The sequence below is a fragment of the Anas platyrhynchos genome, chromosome 1 (assembly GCF_047663525.1).
Source record: "Anas platyrhynchos isolate ZD024472 breed Pekin duck chromosome 1, IASCAAS_PekinDuck_T2T, whole genome shotgun sequence".
Taxonomy (NCBI): domain Eukaryota; kingdom Metazoa; phylum Chordata; class Aves; order Anseriformes; family Anatidae; genus Anas; species Anas platyrhynchos.
Genome location: NC_092587.1, coordinates 37,689,048 through 37,705,048, shown reverse-complemented (window position 1 = coordinate 37,705,048; position 16,001 = coordinate 37,689,048). Strand labels below are relative to the sequence as shown.

At 43.9% G+C, this 16,001-nt stretch overlaps 2 protein-coding genes across 10 annotated transcripts in view; one reads left to right on the top strand and one right to left on the bottom strand.

Annotated features, from left to right (window-relative positions):
- Positions 1-4,512, top strand: part of BEST3 (bestrophin 3) — a 33,859-nt gene extending 29,347 nt beyond the window's left edge. For all 9 annotated transcript variants that reach the window (XM_072034814.1, XM_072034845.1, XM_072034841.1 and 6 more), the window contains one exon: positions 1,826-4,512. In XM_072034814.1, coding sequence (XP_071890915.1) covers positions 1,826-2,732 — 907 coding nt within the window. In that variant the 3' untranslated portion in view covers positions 2,733-4,512. The remainder of the gene's footprint in view (positions 1-1,825) is intronic.
- Positions 4,513-6,031: 1,519 nt separating this feature from the next.
- Positions 6,032-15,007, bottom strand: LOC101804173 (cathepsin E). The gene is made up of 9 exons (XM_013097234.5): positions 13,815-15,007; positions 13,482-13,659; positions 11,763-11,880; positions 11,111-11,229; positions 10,736-10,935; positions 9,971-10,093; positions 9,149-9,293; positions 7,198-7,296; positions 6,032-7,113 (listed from the first exon to the last, which is right to left on the bottom strand). The coding sequence occupies exons 1-9, from the start codon at positions 13,868-13,870 to the stop codon at positions 6,934-6,936; spliced, it is 1,218 nt and encodes a 405-aa protein (XP_012952688.2). The 5' UTR covers positions 13,871-15,007; the 3' UTR covers positions 6,032-6,933.
- Positions 15,008-16,001: the final 994 nt, after the last annotated feature.

Here is a 16,001-nt window from a genome sequence, read left to right as displayed (position 1 = left end):
GGAGGGGGTGGACAGGCTGGTGTTGACAGGATGATGTCCTCAGCAATCCACCTGCTCATACAAATTGTGCATCCATGGCACACGTTGTCTAATTAATGAACAGATTACATTTGAGGGGGCTTGCTGATAGTCTCTGAGTACAGGACAGCACCTGAAGACAGTGACAAGCTATATTAATAATTTTTTATTTACTACAGCTTAATCATACACCCCAAATAGCTATTCCTTTGCCTGTGCAATTAGCAGATGATGTCTTTTACCTTGCTGGATGAAATTAGTCCAAATTTTTGTGAAGGTAAACAAGAAGTCATCTTAAATGTTGTATGGCTTTTCATTGACTAATAATCTAGGCAAGTAAGCTGGGATGGTCAGATTTTATGAAGGGATAAAGAAGAGGAGATATTTGCCAAGACCAACAGAATAACTCTTGTTATAAAGAAGTGTTGGGAGTTTATAGGACTGCCGGGTGTTGTCAGGACCTATATTAGAGAGCAGTGATAGGCCAGTCAGCTTAGAAGGTGTTAAGCTTAAACACTTGTGACATGCTCTAATATAAAACAAGGCAGTAGGTGTAAATACCATCCCGCCTAAGCAAATACCAGGACAAGTAGACATTTTTATCTCAAAATCTTTTTTAAAACTTCAGTCTTTTTTTGTAGCTTAAAAGTATATCTCAAAAAGTTTTCAACTTTTTCAAAAATTTCCAGCTCTCATCAAAACAAAACAAAGAAAAAAAAAGTGGATTTGTTTTGCTTTAGTTTGTTTTGCTTCATTTGGTCTTGGAAAGGAAATTGATGTTTTCTCATTTTTATTCCTCTTATTTTTCCATTTTTGCTTGCCTTGTAATACAAAGAACAAAGCTTTATATCAGTTTGTTTTATCACACACAGCCTTTTCAGAAATTCTTTCATTCTGGAAAAACTATTTTATAGCCAAAAGAGAAGAAGAAAAATCCATAGAATATAATTTATTTTACTGTAATTACCACAAGAAAAATAATGAAGAATATAAGAAACATTATTAAGTCTGAGAACATTTTTTTTAATAAGTACTCCACAAAAATGAGGGATAGTACATGAAGAATAGTTTTATGTTAGCTCCAATGAAACGCAAACAGCTTTTCTTATTAAGAGTTTTCCCCTCTGAAATATTTCTGCATTCAGCTCCAAAAACAAGGTGTGATGGGTCATCCAAATCGAAAGCAAATATATATAAATCTTGAGCCCAAATCCAAGTTCTTCTCCAGTCCCTTAAACTAACATCTTCACAAATGCAGAGTGAAACTTCCTCTGTCCTTCTGGGTTAGTGTTTCCTCCCTGAGCTCCTTGCGTCGGGTTTGGCCTGAGTCCTTTTGCAATCCTTGCCCTTAGGACAGGTAACCAGGCTAATTTGACTTGTCTTCTGGGATGGACGAGGTCTCTACTGTGTAGTGAATGGCCTGGCAGATGAAACAATAGTTGAACTCATTAACCAGAAGTTATCCTCATTAACCTGAAGTTCTCATTTGCCTGAAGGCCTACAGCACTGTGCAGGTTTCTTTACTCCCTTACCCTAATCCCAAAAGCAAGCCAACAATGTGGAGGTGCTGCAGGGAGCTGCTGCCAAGTATTGAGTGGAGCAGCCTCGCTGGGCTGCCCTGGCTTCTGACCCAAATTTTCCTTTTCATGCCCTTCCTGAGGGACACATGAGGGATTTGTTTCCTAACTCCTCCCTCACTGCTTTCTTCCTGCCAAGACAGTGGGATACATGCAGAAGTGTTGCAGTGCATGCAAACTGCAACACTTCCTCCATGTAAATAACACCTACCACCTGGTTTATTTGGCAGGCTTGCTGATACCGAATTCCTCTATGGGGAAGAGTGGCCCTGGGAAGAGGAGAAACACCGAAGACAGCATTCAGTGCTGAGAAGAGTCAAGAGGTTTCTCAGCGTCCATGAGAGTCCTTCATCCCCTGCTCACCGGCGCTACAATCGGCAGACGAGTGAGAATTCGGTGTTTTTCCCAGCGGATGAAAAGGGGCACATCAGAAGGCTGCAAGAAATGCACACAAGGGGGAGACATTCTACCTCAAGCTTCAAGAAGAAACATGAAGGAGTTGAAAGAAGTAACAGACTCCACAGCAGCAGAGATCTAGGCCCTATAACTGAAACCTCGAGGAATGAGACGCAGTACAATGACAGTGACACCTCATCTGAGACAAGCAAGCCAGTTCCCGAGGTCATCATCTCTGAAGTTGAGGAGAAAGCACCTGATGTGCTGGGGAAACCAGCTCTGCAAACAGAGAGCACCACAGGCATGCCAGAAGAGAAGCTCCAAAGGAGCCTAACTGAGGCAGACGTGACTCTTCTGGACCTTCCTTTCTTACCCCCAGAAATGACTACATACCTCCCAGACTCTGACGTGCATCAGTCACTTCCCAGCATGATAGGGGAGTCCAAACATGAGCCCCATAGTAGTAACATAGCCGGTTTCGTAACAGATCATGAGGGAAACCTCCAACGATGGAGTTTACCGAGCTTCCATAGTCCCAGTACAATGCCAAATGCTGACGGTCCACCTCCTGTGACAGATCCTGGGACAACTTTACAACAAAGGACCTTGAGTGATGGAAAAAATGTTACTGCTGCTGCTGTTCCAGAGACATTTGAAATGCAGCACTTATTGGGTAACCTGGACACTAAAGAAACAGCCATAGTAGAATTTTCTAATGAGAAAAGTGAAAGAAAACTTTGACAGTGCTGCTTCTGGTTCTGGTTGAACTTCTTGTCTTTTCTTGAAAATGGTTCTCACACAGATTTGTTGGAAAGTGCAGAAAGGCAGGCATGCTGCTCAGACAAGTCCCGAGCAAGATCCAACAGAGGATTTGGGCACCTAAACAGGAGGCACTGTGGTGACATGCTTTAAGCCGTTTGGTCACTTGCTTCAAATCTGTGACCCTGTGGGGAAAACACTGATGGAGAGAACTGAGAGCCTCAGAAGTGGATGCAAACCAGGCAGCACACACAGCAGTGAGATGTATAGGCTCACCTAGAGGAAACACTAAAGTAAAGAAGAGCAGAGGTGGCTTTGTACACTTTGGATCCACCCTGAACACTGCCATCTAATCTGATGGCCATGCATTCAGATTTAAGCCTGTAACATCCTTGCAAGATCACCAACAGCTCTGGTTTCTAGTCAAGCAGCTGGAAGGGGAGTTGTGGGCTCAATTCCCTCCTCAACTTGGAGGGATTCAGTCTGGTATCTCCCACTGCCTGGAGGGATGCTTGAAAAATCAGGCTCATTGCTTGTGGCCTGTGGGGGCAAGAGCCTGATCTGCTCCTGCTGAAGCTATGCCACTACAGGATGGAGGGGGAAAAAGAAAAAAAAATAAAGGAAAAAAAGGGATAAAATATTTAATTAAGAAAAAGAGAAGATGAAGAAGATGTAAATCTTCTGATGGCTGGGCATTGGAGCTTTGAGCCTTGGTTTCTGCTCCAAGGAGGATGTATGTAGCTTGCCCAGGGGCTGTGGCACTCTCTCAAGAGGTAGGGAGCTGCAGAGGCAACTGATCTCATTCCCCCACTCTTGTAGGGATTTTCAGTTGGCATATATAGAAAGGATTTTCAGCAGCTGTGGAGAAAATCTGACTTTTTATATAACTCTGTCCTCACAGACCATGAGCTTGAGGTACTGTGTTTCCCTCTGAAAGATGATTTCAGCCAGAGATTAGAGATGACTCTCCTACAAATCCTCACTGAGGGTCTGGTCCCACCACACCTACTCAATCTCCTTCACACAGCTTCCACCAGGGTTAAAGGTGTGGGAGCAGAGTGCTCATCCCTCCCCATCAGTGGGTTTTATCTCAGCACATCTAGGCCTGCAAAAGCCTTCCCAGCTTCTCATTGTCCAGCTCTGCTCAGCTTCCATCATTTTCCTCTTGGCCTGTCTGCTACCTAGGCCACATATTCATGCTTTCTGCCAGGCCATTAAGCATGACATGAGCAATGATTTTTCTGCTTCTCCCACTCACTCTGCCAGCACTCCCTGGCCCAGCAACAGTGTCCATTCTTCAGTGGAGGCCAAAGGAAGCCATCCAGTAACCACTGAGTGGATAAGCTTCAGTTAAGTCCCACAGAGGTGTCTATTACACGCAGATGTATGTTGAAGTAGGAATGACAGATCTGAATTCTCACAGTATATTCTGCAATAAGCAAATAACATTTCACACACAGCAGGCAATCTCCAGGTTAGCCATAATATAAATATAATAATAAAGAACTACTGCTGGGCTGAGTTATCAGAAAAAATTCCTCTCGTTTAGTCTGTTATCTCACTTTTGCAAACATCTGCGGGTTCTGACTTGTATTAAATTATCTTTTGGAATTACATGCTCTTTTAGGCACTTCTTTTGGTGAACTATTTGCCTTAGCATGGTAAATGGACTATTTTAGCTACCCCAAACAGTTTACAATTCACGTTCACCGGCAATGTGAACAATGTAGAATTGTTGCATGAATAAAGTTATTTTGAGAAACGCAGTTGTCTTGACTGTACTGAACTGTCAAGAAACACTTCTGGCAAAGGTCTGACCCACCATGCAAATCAGCTCGATGTCTACTAGGACCAGAGAGGAAAACCTACAGAAGTGGGCAAAGCTGGAAAAGACTGAGGAGATAATAGGGCCAGGAAAGATAAATATGTCAGAACAATGGCTTGTGCCCAGCAAGTGGTGTTAATCTTAAAAGAGATAAGATACATCAGAATAAAGAGAGGGGTGGTCCCTGCACACTCGGCCTGACTTTCCTTGTATTTCTAGGACGTGTTTGTGCTCTATGCCAGGATTCACAGAGTCAAGCTGTCAGTGTTCACACTGCAGGGACACATCCTACCACCCTGAAAATCCTCAGTCGTAAATAATAACAGATCTCTAACTCTTCCTGCAGTTTCCTGTTTGAGGAATACATTCGTATTTTGGAAATAATGGAAATGTACCAGAATGGTAAGTCAGCTGCGTAACAGGAAAACAGAAATACCCAGCTGCTGTTAAATGAGTGATACATGTTCATAGATGTGTGGTATATCACACACACACACACATATGAAACATAAGTTGTCTAGACAAAGGAGTTTGCTTATGGTCACTCTGTTCTTAAAGAATGATCTGGAGAAAGAGAGGATAAGACAAGATAATCCTGAAATAAATGATAACTTCATGCAGTTTAATCTTTTCTGCAAAAGGAAACAAATGGCAGATGAGTTATTGTTACCGCAGGTTGATAGCTGTGATACCAGATGTCTAACACGATGTAGTTGCAAATACAGAGCTGTGAAAACATGCACCAGAGACAGAAAGCATTCCACACCTGAAGGCAGGATCAATATTTCAGAGATATTGACACACAAACCACCTATCCTTATTTGTATTTACTGAGTCTTACAACTGAAGCCTTAAATCCTAAGACCCCGTGATGGTAACCCTGCCAAGGCCTGCATTGGGCACAGCAGTGGCTCTGTGTTGAGCACATCCACACACGTGGCAGCTGAGGCCATCGGTCCCTGCCCTGATGCTGAAGCAGGGCCTGTCCCCAGTGCACCACAGCCCTGCCCAGTCATGGCATCCACCCAGCTGGCCCCAAAGCACGGGCCCATGTCCCCAAGGAGGTGTTGGGGCTAGGGTTGCCCAAGTGCCACCACAGATGCAGCCCAGGGACACCGGCCATGTCTGCCACCACTGCTGCCTCCTGGCAGCCCTCACCTCACATCAGGCCTGGCTGTGAGGGGAGGTGGAAGATAAGGCGCCATTTGGGCCTGACGGAGAGGACTTGACTCTTCGTGTCCAGGCCTTCAAGTCATAGCCTCTTCCACCAGCCAAATAAACGTGCTCAGAGCTTGCCACACACAGATATTTTTCAGCTTTAGGGACAGAAGAGCAGCCCCAACACATCCCATCTCCCCGCTCCAGGGCACGAAGCAAGCTGGAAATGTAATTGCTGTTGACCCTCACGTCCCCCTCAGCAAGGGCAGCCCTGGCAGTGCAGAAACCACAGCAAGAAAATGCAAAACAAGGCAGTGTTGAGCAGGAAGCAGATTTTGCTTGGTGAAATTTTATTCACATGAACAGGGGCAGCATCAGTTTTAACAACCAAAACATATATTTCAGTGGGTATCATTCAGGTGGATCTTCTTTGGCTTAACCATCTGTAGAAAGCTCAACAGCTCCCCTTGCAAGGACTGCGATCTGTTTTTTGCAATTCAGATAGATGCTGCTCCCACCTGCCTGAATGGCCAAAGGGCAGAGGTGGCAGGCAACATTGAACACCAAGACCCCAAAGAGAAGAAGATTCAAGAAAGAACAAACACAGGGGAAAAGCAGGTTTGAAAGGAAGTTGTCTGCAAGGGTAGGGGAAAGCATGGTGATCACACAGGGATAAGTCCAACTCTTCATACAAATTGGTTGGAGCAAGCCCATGTAAAGAGAATTTATGTGGCACAAAGAAAACAAGGTTGCCAAAACATGGAACATAATGAGGAAAAGAAAGTCAGTGGGAAATGAGATGGAAACAGCACACAAGAAGAAGAAACAGTACCCAGAATAGATCAGACCAGGATTAGTTTCACCCATCCTTAACTGCCATCTCGTCAGTCCTGCACTGTTAAGCATTTCTATCCTCCGTGCCCTCTTGTAGATCTGTGAGATGAGCTGTGATGAGCTCTCTTCATTTAGAGAGCTGTGGTGTCCATCAGTTATTCAGGAAGAAAATATGTCTTGGTTGTGAATATATAGAGATTGAACCAAACTATGTAATCTGGGACAAGGATCATCCCAAACCCTGAAATCTTTGGGGAGGGGTGGCTACATTCTGGTTCAGAGTTTCAGTTATAGTCCTTTTTCACAGGTCTGCTGAAGATCATTACAGCAGCATTCGGGTTGAGGCAGAATAAATGCTGTTGTAACTCAGTAATAATCATTCCTATGAGCAGCTTTTGCAAATCCCACTCTGTCATTCCCGCGGTCAAAAATGCAGTAAAAGGCAGACATAAAGACATCTCCTAAAATCCAGAGCGGGCCAGAGCGAGTGGTGATGTCAAGAGACTGAAAGCCGCTCATGCAGAAGGTTTGGTCGTCGATAGACTCCTGGAAGGGAAAGCACATTTCCTTGCAGTGTCTCTTCCAACCCCGGCTCGGGAGCTGGGAGCCAGGAGCTGGGAGGATACGCACCTTCACGACGTATTGCTCTGCTGTCAGCTTGTACTCGTGGTGCCCGATGGTGAAGCTGATGTGGGGCAAGCTGGACAGTCTTCTGCAGTCTACAAGATACTGTGAGGAATGCACTGGTTGACATGCAATTGGTTTGGCTTTTATGAAACACTGTCTTTTGCATTTGAGCTTTTTGCTGCAGCAGATAGTGAATTTACCACAGAGAAACAATATCAGTCTGACTTACAGCCCAACACTGCCCTCCAGCTTTGCAGGTCTCACACTGGGTCAAACCAGTCTATCAGCCTAGATCACCTGTCCCAGTGCCCTGGGGACATAGGGAAGATGAAAATCATTGCAGGCTCCAGAGAGGTAAAGGGGTACTCTGATGTTCTCCCTTACAATTTGGAAGCAAAACCAAGCTGGTGATCCCCAGTGAAGAAGAAATAAGCAAGGTCTGCTGAGCAAAACTCCTCCTGCCCTGGCTGGGACTGGGTCCCATGTACTCTCTCCAGTAACATCATAGTTTTAGGGAAAAAAAAAAAAGACCTATCCAAAAAGCCTATGAGGAACACAGGACTTTATACTTTACTGTGCCCTGGAGTGAGATTTAAAGAACAGAATAAGAAGAATTAAACTCTGACATGTCCATTAATTTCTATAAATAATACATTCACTTACAGTAACACAGCAGATTATTTCCTGGCCTCTCTAACTATTTTCTGAAACAACTGGCACTGCAGAATGCTCCAAGCCCCAGAGGGATCTTTGCTGCAAACTGTATAGTTTAAAGTCCTTGTTTTAGGGGCTTCCTATAAGGAAGAGTCTACTTTTATTTTTGTTGTTAAGTCTGCTTAATGAGAACTGAGTCCAAAATCTTTTGTATACCTAGCAGGTGTCATACCATTAGAACAAAATAAACCATGGGATACACAGGATAAGGGTAACGGAGCCAATATAATGGTTTGAAGGATATGAAAAGCAAGACATAATTCATTTACATAGCTAGTACATTCAGAGCAAATTAATCCTTGCTGGAAAGAGATAAAAGTTCTGGTAAAATCATTGACAGATGCACCCACTTACACCAGGATACATTTGAGCCAGTATACTTAGCCTGTCTGTCGTTGCCACAAAAACAGTTACATAAAGCATTGCTTTCGGGTTCCTTTTTGCAGAATCTGAGATGCCAGCTGAGTGCTATTACTTCAGCATTGGAGTAGATAACTGTATACAGAAAGGACCTGTTTCTTTTTTATATTATATTAATATAACTACTTTGGAAATACATACTTTATCTATATCCATGAGTATGTACCATTATAACTTGTTATCAAAGCAAACTGTTCAACATGTATCTGAAAATTTGAATGGAAACAAAATTTAACATTTAATTGAAAAAGAAGTCAGAAGCCTCATAAGTTACTCTGAAGTAATTCCAGGTCTTCCTCTTTCAAAGGGAGGCAGATTAAAAGCTTACTTTCTCTCTGATCTTTGCCTGGATCACTGGGCAAAAGTAACACTCTTAATTTTCTCCAAAGTGCAATTTTGAGTCAGTGAAGTTAACAAGAACTGCACATCCTGGAGCCACGGTAAGGCACTATTAACTGTGGGAGTCAGCAAAAGACCAGCAACAATGCACTGCAAAAATAAGCTGTCCCCTCCCTGGAGATGGGTCAGTTTAGTCATCTCAGGCTCATTATCTCAGTGCTTCAGATATTGCCAAGGATCAGAAAATTAACACCAAGAGGATACGAAGGGCAGCACAGAGACATCCCTGATGACCAGCCCCACCTCGAGCACCTCAGCTCATGCAACACCCCCAGAAAGGGGTGTGGGGAGCCAAGGACTGTAGGTGTGGGTCTTTTCTGACTTTTCTGATCCATTGCTTCAGTTATTTTCCACCCTATAAGCTCTTTGCACCAAATACCAGTTTCTCTCCTTCTCTGTTTTCTGGCTGCATAGTGCTTACCTCTCCAGTATGTGACGGACTTGCCCCAATATACTCCTGGAGTTTCCTGATTTGTGAAGAGGGGCCGGTGATGAGAGAAGTGCCTGAATCAACGATGGCTTCACAACCGTGGGAGCAAAATGCCACCCGGCCCTGGATTTTGATACTGCAAGTGAAAAAAAAAAAAGCATCTTTAAACAAATCGTGACTGTCACACTGTGACTGAAGCAACACATCATTGCCGGCTGAAGTACAGCCTGCAGTTAAATCCAGCTACCGAGCCTTCCCAATCTTAAAAGTCAAGAATGTCTTTAAAGGAAAAGTAAAGAAAGCAAGCAGCATTAGGAAGACTTCTCATTTGTGGGCCCACTTCTCTCTCTCTGGACTCCTGCAGCCCCAACCTGCTGCCTGCTGACAAACTTGTCCCCACCCAAGATGAGGTGTGTATCCTCGTGGTTTTTATGAGGCACAAACAAAGGGGACACCGACTGCTTTGACCGAGGTTAAGAGGAAAAATTAGAACAGGATCTGGAGCTGGATTCAGTTCCCTGGTTCCCCACTTCACTGAATAGTCCACCAAGAGTCAATTTGGACATTGGTGTATCATATTGAAACATCTAAAAATGCTCTCCCAGAAACCAGCTACCCACGTCACAGCATATTTGGAGAGCTGGTAATCCTCAGACCCATCCTGGCAAGCCCCCTCTTTGAGGGCCTCAAAGGTGAAAGACTGCAGCCAAGTCCTCCTGCATCTGTATTGCTGGGTGGTTTTGCCTCTGCGTGCTTTACCTGGGGAGGTGAATTTCACCACATATTTCACATATTTCACACATACATACATACTTGTTAAGATGTATTTGCCAGTAGCTTTTCTCGGTGACAGGGACCCAGTGAATCGAGCCTTTGTAGAGGGAGTGGTCTATCCCCCCCAGGATCAGCTCACCGCCGTTCTCAGTGTCATCTCCTCTGGAAGCAGAACACGTTAGCAGAGACATGGCAGTATGTCAGCGTACACTGACAAGATTGCACTTAGCAAAGGACAAGCCACAGACCTTTCTAAATTCAGATATGGATGTCTGAACCTGATTATTTCCAGATTATGACTGAACAGATCCCAGTCGGAGCCTCCAAGCAATCTCAAAACAGTTACTGCAGGCTGCTGAGGGCTGAACGCAGGCACCAGGAGCAGGTTGAGCCAGTTACTGCTCTCACCTCAGAATAAACTCCAGATAAATTGGTGGAGTTACAGCTAGGTTCAGATTAGGGAACATTTCTCTTCTGAAATGTGTCCACTTGGGTGTAGCACTGCATTTCTCTTCATCTACACTGGCAATAAGGAAACCTCCAGCAGCTCAGGACTCCAGCTCCAGCAAGAAGAACTGTCTGTCCAAAAATTGATGATCCCTCCCAACACAGTTTTCTCTTTCATTTTTTTATTTTATTTTATTTTTTTTCCCAGAGGAAAATTGGAACATAAATAAATAAATAAAGAGGACAATAGGGGAAATTACTTCCTGGAATGGAAGATCTATACAGCTGCACTGTTGTCTCCATCAACAACCCAAGTACTTTTGCTTCGTGTTGGGCACTGTCACTTGTAAGACTGACCTTTTCAGATAGAAGGAGAAGACCGGCTCCTCCACCAGCTTCTGGTTCATGATGCTGTCAAACACGGGCAGAGCATTGCCCACTGCTAAGGAGGGGTATCCCAAGCCCAGCACACCATCGAAGTGGGCAAGGGCAAAGGTTGTTCCTGGCTCAAACACGGACTCGCCAAAGTCCTGCCCCTTGATGGAGATGTTACTGATCTGTCCAGCATGAAAAAAAGAACAAGTGGAAGTAAGGGCACCATCGGTTCCAAGAAATTAGACACGTTTCAGATCCATTTTGATGAGTTCACTATGTTTATTATAGGCAGTGCAGAGAGCCTGAGCAGCCTGGTGTTGCCCTGCTGGCTGGCACCCCTCCTGGCTGGATGCTCACCTGCAGCGTGTCCTTGGCAGCGATGCCCAGCAGCTCTCCGGTGCCGTACTGCAAGGAGAAGGCTTCCCCGCCGTGCTCATACGAGTCTGACAGAAAGGACTTGAATTTCTGGTGCACCCCTGCACAGAACAGATGATACCTGTGCCCTGAGGGAAGGTCCTGGACCCACTCCCCTGTACAGAACTGGCCAAGATGCAGGCGAATCAGATTTGGCTTTTTTATAAGGAAGCCATCAATAGAGGCACCTGTCCCCCCGCAGACAAACAGAATACCTTGTTCGGGGGGTTATCTTTTTATTTTGGCTTTTAAATGGAAGCAGGAAATCCAAACAAAACTTGACTTTCCTGCAGCTTTCTCTTCCTCTCCCCCATTTATTTTCACACCTTTAACGTGTGGTGCAGAGGGAGGCCGGGCAGCAGCAGCACAGGAGCAAGCTGGCGGGGCGAGGGCAGCCTTTGGAGCTGCCCCAGATCCTTCCCTCCCAAACTCCTGACAATTTCAGAGCACAACCTTTTGGATTTTTTCCAAATTTTGCTCATGGGTGGCACAAATAGGAAAACAAGTAAATGAATTGCCAGTTAGGTCTGTGCTTGGCTGTGGCCAATCTACCCAGGACACGAGGAGCGCGAGGGATGGTAAAAGGTTTTCTTACTGCACGCTTCGCTGATGCAATAGGCAGAAGGGACCCAAAAATTGGACGAGCCAGTGTCAAACACCACGGTGAACCTCTGAGGCGGCGTGCCCACGCTCACAACTCCATAATACTGCGCCTGGGGGGGGGACAAAGTGGTCAGCCCTACTCTGTCCCCCTGGCTGCTGCTGCTGAGGAGCAGGCAGGCCCTGGCACACGGTGCAGCACCTCCTCGAGCTCTGCAGTGCAAGTTCAGCTAAACGTGAGTACACACCACCTCTGCCAGGAGGGAAATCATTTCTGGCTCTGGCTTTCCCTTTTCAAGTGAAAAATGAACTCTGTTCCACAGACTGGATCTGATGTAGTGAGCAAAGTTCATCCAGAGGATAAAGGAACCACTGACCGCCCTTGGACATCAGCTGAAGATAATCTGTGGACACATGAATGCTGAAGTGACGAGCTTATCAACATCCAGCCTGCAAGTGTCTAAGTGCCCATATCTGGCCATGAAAGAGCACTTCAGCGTTAAGAGACCTATTTTTAGGAAGAAGCATTTCTGGAATTCATAGGGAGATAGAAAAGCACTACCCAGTGCCAAGTCGTTTGTAGCGATACAAATATTTGAATATGTATCTTCAAGTGCATGCTTGTTAATTAATACACTGAATATAGTTTCTGACCCCAGAGTTTACATGAATGAGATAACCATAATGCAAGCATGTGTAACAGAATATCCAGCTACAGAGCAGGATGCTATTCTTCACGATATCAAACATTTATTGATTAATCTGTTAAGTAAAACAGCACTATGTCACTTTGGTCAAAAAAAAAAAAAAAAAAAGACAAACATCCCACACAAAACTGTTACTGATGCTAGCTCGATATGCTGGGGGAGTGGATTTTGTTCTGTTATTTTGATATTTATCCCTCTTTGACAAGTCTAAGAACAGGCTGAAATTTGTTAGTCTCCTTCGTTCTTCTTCACTTGTATCTCTAGGTCATCGTGACTTATTTATTAATGAGCCTCAAGTGTCAGAAAGTTCTTTCTAAATATTTTGCCTTCCCGTCACTGTCCACAGGATGGACAAATGGACAAAATGTTAAAGCCAGGAAAGACAGCTTACAGAATGGTTGACCTGTTGACTTGCCTGTGTGAGATCCAAAGAAACTCACGTCTTTCTTTTCTCAGTGTAGAGATCTAGGTCGGTCTCAAATCCTTAACATATATTAAGCTGAGAAGATAAAGCAGAACAATAAAATCTCTACTTGGGTCTTTTTTATCATTGATTTATGGCTCCATGTGATCAAACAAATGAGATTTGGGGAATATTTTATAAAATGCAAAGATCCACGTGTCTGATAAATAGAATGCAGCTAAATCAGTTTCTCCTACTAAAAACCCAATCCTGAACTAAGACTGTTAGAGGGAAACCTTCCACATTTGTTTGGAGACCCACTGGAGACCAATAGAGATCTGTCCAAAGATTAAACTCGGCAGAGGACTACCACTGCTAGATTACATCAGCTTTCTGCTCAGGTCCCATGCTAACCTACATCTACCTATTTTGTATTTTGCAAAGTAGTACGCTATTTTTTGATGGTCTAGTATTTAAAATGAGCCTCCCATCTCAAGTTTTATAATTTCTTTGAGAGCCTTGATTTCAAATGTGCTGGGGGAAAAAAAAAATCTGCCTTAACAGAACAGAGTTCGTATGATTGCATTACCATAACTGTACTTACATTCATGTAATCATACAGCCTTTCTGAAGCGGTTCCTACTGATAGAGTAATATCTGCAGGGAAGCAATGCAGGTACCTCCGAGCAAAAATATCGGGGTGGTGATCCCGCCAGAATTCTTCTAATTCTCCCTTTTCTTTAAGTTGTTTCTTGATAGATTTGAATCGAATGAGCGGGACTCTATGCAAATAAAAGAAATACACAAAGTCTAACTGGATCTCCTTTCTAGAGTTCTCATACACTATTTTTCTTCAGTATCTTTTCAGAGACCTTGGGTAACGCTAAGCATGGGTCACCGCGGGCAGCCACCTGAGACACGAGGCGCAAGCTCTTACCGTTCCACGGCCACGGCAAAGGGGATGTAAACCACCGCCAGCAGTATCACCCTCATGTCTTCAGCTGGCTCCGAGTCCAATGACACTCATTTACTTGGAATTCTCTTTTTTATACCTCGTCGCTAGCAGAGGGCCGTTCGCCAGGTCAATCAATTACAGGAGGTCATAGCTTTGGCAGCAAGTTGATGAATTTGTTCTCAGAGCGACTGCTGGATTGTGTAAATATTGGTGCTCAGCGAAGCTGGGCACTGATAACCAGGGCACAGTCTAGACCAAAAATACATTTCGCTAACAATCATTAGTTTCTTTCACATAAATATAATAAACAGGGGAAGTTTGGCTCCTGCTAGCATGGGAAATAGTGTAAGCTGCTTTTCAAGCTTGCTTTAGTGATGCTTTAGTATCCCAGGAGTGTCCAAGGCAGAGAAAGAGGACAAAATATATGTGTGTTTCACTTTTACATGGAGACATTTCAACAGGACTGAGCACATGGACATTTGGTCCGGTTGTAAGAAGCCAACCCCTAACAACTGAAGATTAATTCTCCATTTATGTGTGAGTTCTGGTCTGAACTAAGTGTGATTACCACCCAAAAAAAAAAAAAAAACAAAAAACTTCTTCTAAGTAAAAAAGATGACAGCCTGCAACACACAATAATAAACAGCCAGTGTTTTTCTCCCATCACACAGCTGCTAAAGCTGTTTCTAGCTGAGGCTCTGCTGTGCACATTTCAGCAGGATGTTTGGAAGCACTCGCTCGGGTCGATTTACCCAAGAGTTTCCTGAGGTTCACCGTTCCCACCCCTGCCTGGCATCTGGGTTCATGTCAGGCTGGCAGAAAAGTAATGGTGTCAAAAAGAGACTCTGAGCTGACAGGTGGCGAAGCAAAGCCCGTTAGCCTATCAAGTAATTCTCAGCATATAATAAAGACATTTTTAAAACATTGTTCCTTCAAGCCCCTTGACTTACTATGTCAAATTGACAAAAGAGAGGTGTGAGAGCCTTAAAATTAATAAATGTAGATCTCACTTTGTGAGATCAACATTTTTGATCTCACATTTGATCTCACATTTGTGAGATCTCCTATGCATTTTGAAATACATGTTTTGCTTTTTCAAACTTACCTCCAAAATTGTAAGGGCTACAAAAGACATTCTCAGCAAAGGCTGAGCTGGGCATAGCCCCACAGCTGTGTGCAGGGCTTTGGCTCTGAGAAAGCAAAAAGATTTTTATTCTAATATTTGGTATAAAATAAAAAGAAAAAAAAATCTCAAAAATGCAGTAGTAACACACAACTTTTATATTGATTTACATTTGATGTTTCCAAAGTGTCTAGCTTTGATCAGGGTCCTCTGTTGTTTCTGGACTCAGCCATTTTACAAAAATTTTCAACAAGCAGCTGTGCTTTCTGTCCAGCAGCCATCCCAGCCACTGGGCTACGGGACCTTCGTGTTTCAAATGAGAAAAGCGAGTGAAGATCTGCACAGAGCAAGAGATGTGGCCATCAGTGAGCTTTCAGAAAGCAGCAGCATTTCTGAAGAAACCCACAGAAACTCCTCTGTGGAGCAGAGCTGATGTCGTGCCCTCTGGTACGGCACTGTCACTTTGACAAGAGCAAGGCAACGTCTGTGCTGAGCGCCTTTATCGCTTGAACTTTTCCTCAAATGCCACAAATGCTTCTGGGAAGTCATTATATACTCGTGTTGTAGGGCATCAGGAGCGACTCGGAAGACATGAAGTGACTTTCAAAATACTGCTCTGGGTCTGCAGAGGGGACTGTCTCTGCCTCATGTCCTCCGCAAAGTCACTAATTCTCAGAAGGATCAAGAATGTTCATGTTATTGCAAATGTAGGCCTTTATTATCCCACAACATGAAGGTTATTTTTCCCCAAGTACACTGATCTCACAGCGTGTTCCAAACAGGCTTTCATTTAGCCAACAGAGGTACAAAATGCAGCAACAAAAGGTCATCGTGACTTTTTTTGATAAACTGGAATAATGATTAAACAACAATGCAGAGGATACCTAAGAAATAACTTCCCGGAGCTTAAAAGGTTCATTCAGTAAAAATAATTCAAGTAGGAAAACAAAACAAAACAAAATATATATACGTGTGTTTATAGACATAAGGTATATTGCAAAGTTGTTTCTCTATATAGAGGTTATTAAGAAAAATATATCTAAACT